This window comes from Oculina patagonica, chromosome 9 (genome assembly GCF_052425735.1).
Source record: "Oculina patagonica isolate OP01 chromosome 9, crgOcupat, whole genome shotgun sequence".
Taxonomy (NCBI): Eukaryota; Metazoa; Cnidaria; class Anthozoa; order Scleractinia; family Oculinidae; genus Oculina; species Oculina patagonica.
In genome coordinates, this window is record NC_135766.1 from 26320344 (window position 1) to 26326464 (window position 6121).

The following is a 6121-nucleotide window of genomic DNA, read 5'->3' on the forward strand; positions in this document are numbered from 1 at the left end:
ATTTCGGGAAATTTCTGGCTAATTACCAATGATCCCCTATAGACCTGCACGAAGATGTCTCTTGTGAACATGCCATTTGTCACGTTAAATTTTAAATTTGATGCAGTACGTTTGATTTCACGGACATGCAATGAGTCCAGAGACAAATTGCGGTTTTCGTTTTTCCTCTTTCCGCTTCTCCGGAAACTTCCAGAATGGATTATAAGATTGTTTAATTAATGAACCAAGGACCGCCCACAAGTCGCGCATTAGACTGAAACACAAGCTATGGAATAAGATTATAAATATTTATACAAAAGAAGTATTCATAATTCTGTTTAAGTTAAACAACAGACAAAAATAAATTCTAGCCTTGAATCAGAGTTGTGCTAAATCCTGCTGATATAAAAAGTTTCAGTTTTGATATTCTAGAAGGAAAATTTGCTAATCAATCTTCCGGTGTGTTTCCCCCGAGCGAGGTTTTAACTTACGGAAGTATAAATGAGTTTTCTCTTTGAAAATGTGAAAAAGAGATCACTTCTATTAAAAGGGTGTAGAGACAATTTCATTTAATCCTCCGCATAAACGCAGAGTATTATATATCACTGATCACGGAAAATTCTTTGTTCCTTTAGAACCTGCAATGCAAATTTCTGCTCTCAATTGTCTTGTTTTCCCCGCCCACCGCTTGGATTCATTAACAATTCAGCCATAATAAATACCGCTGGTTGTTAGTTTGTCTCAGTTTAGAGTCACACACAGGCCGCTTGAAAAAATGTCCAACACAACTCTTGAGCTCGTTCTTCAAAATACGCTTGGATCGCGGCATCTAGCGCTAAAAATCGTCGAAATCTCTGTGCTTTTTATCGTGAATGTTTTATCTCTGGGAGGGAATGTATTGGTTTGCATAACGGTTTACAGAAGACCGGTTCTACGAACTATCACCAACATGTTCATCGTGGCACTGTGTGTGACAGACATCTTGTTGGCATGTGTCGCGATGCCCTTAACTCTTGGAGCACTCATGATGGATGAATGGCCGTTCGGCGAATTGACTTGTCAAATTCAAGGATTTTGTATTCATCTACTGGTCTTCCAATCGCTTCAAATTATTACTTTAACAGCATCAAATAGGAACCTAAATGTTGTTCGTCCTCGCTTGTACAAACGTTTGTTCACAAAGCGGAAGACTCTACTTATAATTATAGCAGTCAGTTTTTTAACTGCTGTCATCATGGGTACACTCGTGGTTTCACTTTCGTCGAGATACATTTTTCATCCTGGGAAAGCTATCTGCGTTATGACATTCGCATCCCTTGAACAAGGTCTACTCTTCACCATAATATTCAGTTTGTTCTTTGTGGCGTTTCCAGCCATTATCATCTTCGCTTGCTACATGAGAGTCTTACAAACTATTCGGATACATCGCCGAGAGTACGAAGCCACGCGAGGAGAACACGATTCCAAATCGATTTTAAGCCGAGAAGAAGTAAAACTGTCTAAAATCGTGCTCGTGATAATTTTAGGATTCGCTTTTTGTTGGGTCCCGTGCGTAATTATTGATATTATTGACACGACACGAACTAAATGGTTTCCACGTCAAGTTTATATATTTTACACTTTTTTAGCTTACACGAGCGCTGTTTTAAACCCTTGGATTTACGGGTTTATGAACAAAATGGTTCGCAAAGAAATGTACCATTTACTAACATGTAGATTTCGTTCCTGAAAAAGTGCAGATTTTTAATGGTGTACGTTTTAAAAATTTAATCGTTTTATTATTTATGCTTTTATGCATTTGGAATGCTTAAGAAAAGTATACGTATTGCGTAATTTTGTAAATATCTAAGTTATTTAAACTCATAATATTTAGAAAGTTCACGTAACATTTTTTTTTTTAATTTTTAAGCTTAAGGGCATGGTTTATTTAAAGATCAGTCTTCACTGATGCCTAGCGGCACGTTATTTTAAGTGCTTAGCAGTGAAAATATTTTTTATTTATTTCTGATGACATTTAGTTTTTCGGCGAAGTATTTATTAAAATGTCTATTGTAATGTTAGTTAGCGTGATTGTTTTAACTTCCGTGACAAGTCTGACAACAGACTAAAATAAAACTCATATATTGAACCGAAGCGCCAGTCAGCCATATCAATTTCAAGCCGCAGATTATTTTACCACTATGAATGTCAACCATGATAAATATTGGCACTTATAATGGTTTTTATCCGCCACACACTGGCAGACTTGCTTGACAAGAAAAACAATCTGTTAATAGTCATGCAGGGTTCACCGGAAAAAAGCCCTCGTGTCGCGGCCGGTTGCTTGTTGTTATGCATATCACTGACCCGGCACTGAGTGCTGTATATTATGCTCACTTCTACTCATAACACGATATACTGAACAATCATCAGAGCATAAAACTCATATCTACTTAAAACAACAGATATGTTACCAACAGTCAAGTCCGCAAAATATAATTATCTCTGGGTGAGGCAGGTGTTATTTTTCCCATGCACGCAATTCAATGCTAAAACTCCCAAAACAAAAATAAAAATTCGGTTTCGCTGCAAAAAGCCACTGTGAATGAAGCAATAATTTTAATAATTAATGACAAAGTTGTTCAAAGTTTGACATCATTATTGATAAACTACAGCTTTCTGACGCCGCTTTTCCACTTAAAAGCATTAACGAGATGACGAAATCTTGTTAATTCATCTGTTTTCTATAAAAAGCACTTATTCCATCGCCGTAATAGTTTTAACATCCAGTCCATTAGAATTATCTTTGGTTGATTTGGTAAACTCATTAGTTATGAGTGGTAATTTTAAATGGCACTTTACCGCCATGTCACGATATGATTTTCTTTTTTCTTTTCATTGAAACGAAGGAAACCTTTTTGGGAAAAGAAAAAAGTTCGAGATACGGAACCAAAAAAGAGCTAGAAATCCTAGAACAGTTTAAGAGTGGGAAGATTGAAACAGATCAAGGACAAACTGAGGCTAAGTTTTTCAGTATCTTCTTTGTGTGATCCCGAAATTGAAATATTTATAGCAACTACTGAGGTGTGTGAATGGAGATGAAACGGATATTCTTTAATACGTTTTGGTGTTCGTGAGCAAAATCATTTAACCTTTGTATAGATCTAGATGATCTCGCATCACGTAAAAAGACCCTTAAAATAGCAATGCCTGTCATTCATCACCAGACTATTAAAGATGAATACTTATGACGAAAGGGCAGCAGTTTTGAATCGTATGAGGTAGGGGTAGACAAATTTCACATCAGGAGAAGGGCAGTGCAGACAAGGTCAAACCTGAATACAAAATTTCTGCTTGCCTCTCCGACAGTTGACGCACATTGTAGAAGAGTTCGAGTCATACACAAACTGTGAATAAACAGCTGTATCAGTTTTACAATGTTCAATCTAGCATGCAGTATAATATTGAACGCTCTTTTCGTTTCAGCCGGTAGGTTTTCGTGACCGATTACAAGGAGAGTAGAGAGACCCTTAGCTTTGGGGGTGCAGTAGTGAGGCACTCGCCTCCGTCCTACAAACGTGGCCCGGGTTCGTTTCCCAGACCCGGCGTCATATGTGGGTTGAGTTTGTTGCTGGTTGTCGCCTTTGCTCCGAGGAATTTTTTCCGGGTTCTCCGGTTTGTTCTCCCTCCACAACGGCTAAATTCCAATTCGATCGGGAATGCGAGGTTATCCGAGCCAGGAAATAGTAAGTCTGTCCGTCCATAAAATAATTCGGTGAGTGGTAGGATCTAAAGCACTGAAGCTATGTTGTTCGTCCTTCGTATTCGAAGATGACCATAAGACATCTAGATTCTTTGGTGAGTCCGCAGATGGCTGATAAGGCCAATCTGGGCAAGGAAGCCTCTCCCACATGTGGAGCAGAAGTGGGTAGGGGCTGTGCTGTTTGTGCTGACGGCTCTTCCCTTGCGTGCTGCTCGCTTCTCCTCGGCTTGACGGGACCTGCGTTTCTCTGCTGCCTGGGCTCCTTTTGTGATGCATTGGCGCCAGGAGGGTCTGTCGGAGGCAAGAGACTCCCAAACTATACTAATATGTGAACTCCTCTCCAACCCACGTCACAGGTACACTATGTGTCTCTTTACATAACGTACCTACCACAACCTTCGTACCCAGCTCTCCTTGTCACGGCAAGAACTTTAGTCAGCAAGTCTTCTACTCCACTACTTGAGCGTTTACGTGCAAAAGATTTGAGAGTGTGATGGCGTCCAACGAGGTTGAAGTCTGGCAGACAAAGAGAAAGACCATCAGAGAACGAGTTGCATATATGCTCAATAATCCTTTGATGAGTGATATCTCTTTTGCGACCAAAGATTTGACGGGAGCGGAAGTGATCTTTTCAGCTCACAAGTTCGTGTTAGCTGTGAGCAGCCCTGTGTTATTTGCCATGTTTTACGGTGAACTAGCAGAAAGAAAGACCAAGATCGAGCTACCAGACTGTGATTCAGAAAGCTTTCTTGAATTTCTTCGCTTTCTGTATTGCGATGAAGTCAAGCTTACGGGAAGCTGTGTCATGCAAGTATCTTACTTGGCAAAGAAGTACATGGTCCCGGAACTGGAAGTCGCTTGTACTAATTTCTTGACCGAAAATTTATCTCCTGAAAATGTCTTTGACATCTTGCCTCATGCAAAGAAATTTGAAGACAACGAGCTTGTAGTTCGCTGCTGGGAAGTCGTAGATTCAAACGCACAAGAGGCATTGAGATCAGAAACATTTTCGTCCGTCACGAGAGAACTCCTTCAAGAGATAGTGCAGCGAGATTGTCTTACAATACACGAGATTCATCTTTTCGAAGCTGTTGATCGCTGGGCAGTGGAGGAATGCAACAGACAAGAAATTGAGCCTTCCAAGGACAATAAAAGGAAGGTAACTGGCGAAGGAATTGTAAACAACATTCGCTTTCCTCTCATGACTCAAGAAGAGTTTGCACAGAAAGTACCTTGTTCAGGCCTTCTTCCCAAAGACGAAATCATCAAACTGTTTATGTGGTTTAGTTCCGTGTCAGTAAGTGGTCTTAAATTCCCCAAAAAACCACGTAAATTATGTCCCCCGCGGGTTTCTTCACGCTGTAAAAGATTCCCCCAGGCTAGCCATGGCTGGGCCTATTCTAGTGGTATTCCCGATGGGTTGGTTTTTGCTGTAGATGCCCCTGTGTGCATAGGTGGGCTCCGTCTGTTTGGGAACAGGGATACCACATATGACGTCGCTATAAAATTGTCATTAGTCCTGGAGGGCGATGAGCAGGATCAAGAAATATATTCCGTCAAAGGTTCTTATCCAACTGACCTTGAGAAAACAGATGGGTATTATGGTTTTGACGTTCTGTTTGATTGTCTTGTCCCTTTGCAACAGAATGTACAGTATCAAATTATTGCCGATATACTGGGGGCTAGTTCATGGTACGGGTCAAGCGGGCAGAGTGTAGTGGAGTGTAATGGTATACACTTCAGATTCACGACTCAGTCAAGTCCAAACGGCACAAACGACTCAGGAGGGCAGTTTCCTGAAATCTTGTTTCACATAATTTAACTTTGGAGGAGAATATTCATCAACCATGATGCAAGCTACTCAGACATCAAACCCATAACATACTGGTGGAATAACTGCCTTTTATTTTTATAGCTCAGAGGTAGAACATCTGACTGATGTATCAGGGATGAACGCCGGGGTGGGTGGGGGCGGCTTAGCCCCTCCCCCCCCTCCCCCATATTTCAAAAAAAAAACTTTCTTAGAGTAGAGTCTCTTAAGCCCCCCCTTCAAGTCACTAGTCAGCCCCCCAATTGAAAATATGCCCTCCCCCCCCTTCAGGTCCTGTGTATGGAAGTGCATGGGTTTGACTCAGTTCTCATTGTCAATGAATGTCAGCTTACCGTATTTACCGGGCCAATTTTGCGCCTCAAGTGGGTGCATCGGGGGGTGAGGGGCGAGGACACACTGCGCGCCACAGTAGATTCCAAGGCTGCAGAGTTGCATGTAGTGATAATGGAACGAACAAGCGGAGGGACTGGGGCAAACTGTCCCAAATGCGGTGCATCGAGGGCAGCGCTTATTGAGTAAATACGGTAATTTTTTTTTAGTACTTGCATCATTTACTGATGAATATCTTC

At 41.1% G+C, this 6121-nt stretch overlaps 2 protein-coding genes across 2 annotated transcripts; both read left to right on the plus strand.

The window, feature by feature from the left end:
* Positions 1-347: 347 nt before the first annotated feature.
* LOC144666737 (melatonin receptor type 1B-B-like) lies at positions 348-2039 on the plus strand. The gene has a single exon (XM_078528119.1). It carries the CDS (start codon positions 755-757, stop codon positions 1706-1708), a length of 954 nt encoding a protein of 317 aa, XP_078384245.1. The 5' UTR covers positions 348-754; the 3' UTR covers positions 1709-2039.
* Positions 2040-4023: 1984 nt separating this feature from the next.
* On the plus strand, positions 4024-5704 carry LOC144666736 (BTB/POZ domain-containing protein 6-like). Its single transcript, XM_078528118.1, has one exon. The coding sequence runs from the start codon at positions 4215-4217 to the stop codon at positions 5541-5543; it is 1329 nt and encodes a 442-aa protein (XP_078384244.1). The 5' UTR covers positions 4024-4214; the 3' UTR covers positions 5544-5704.
* The last annotated feature ends 417 nt before the right edge of the window (positions 5705-6121 follow it).

Coding starts and splice junctions, on each gene's coding strand:
- LOC144666737 (XM_078528119.1), top strand. CDS start 755: ATGTCCAACACAACTCTTGAGCTCGTTCTTCAAAATACGCTTGGATCG.
- LOC144666736 (XM_078528118.1), top strand. CDS start 4,215: ATGGCGTCCAACGAGGTTGAAGTCTGGCAGACAAAGAGAAAGACCATC.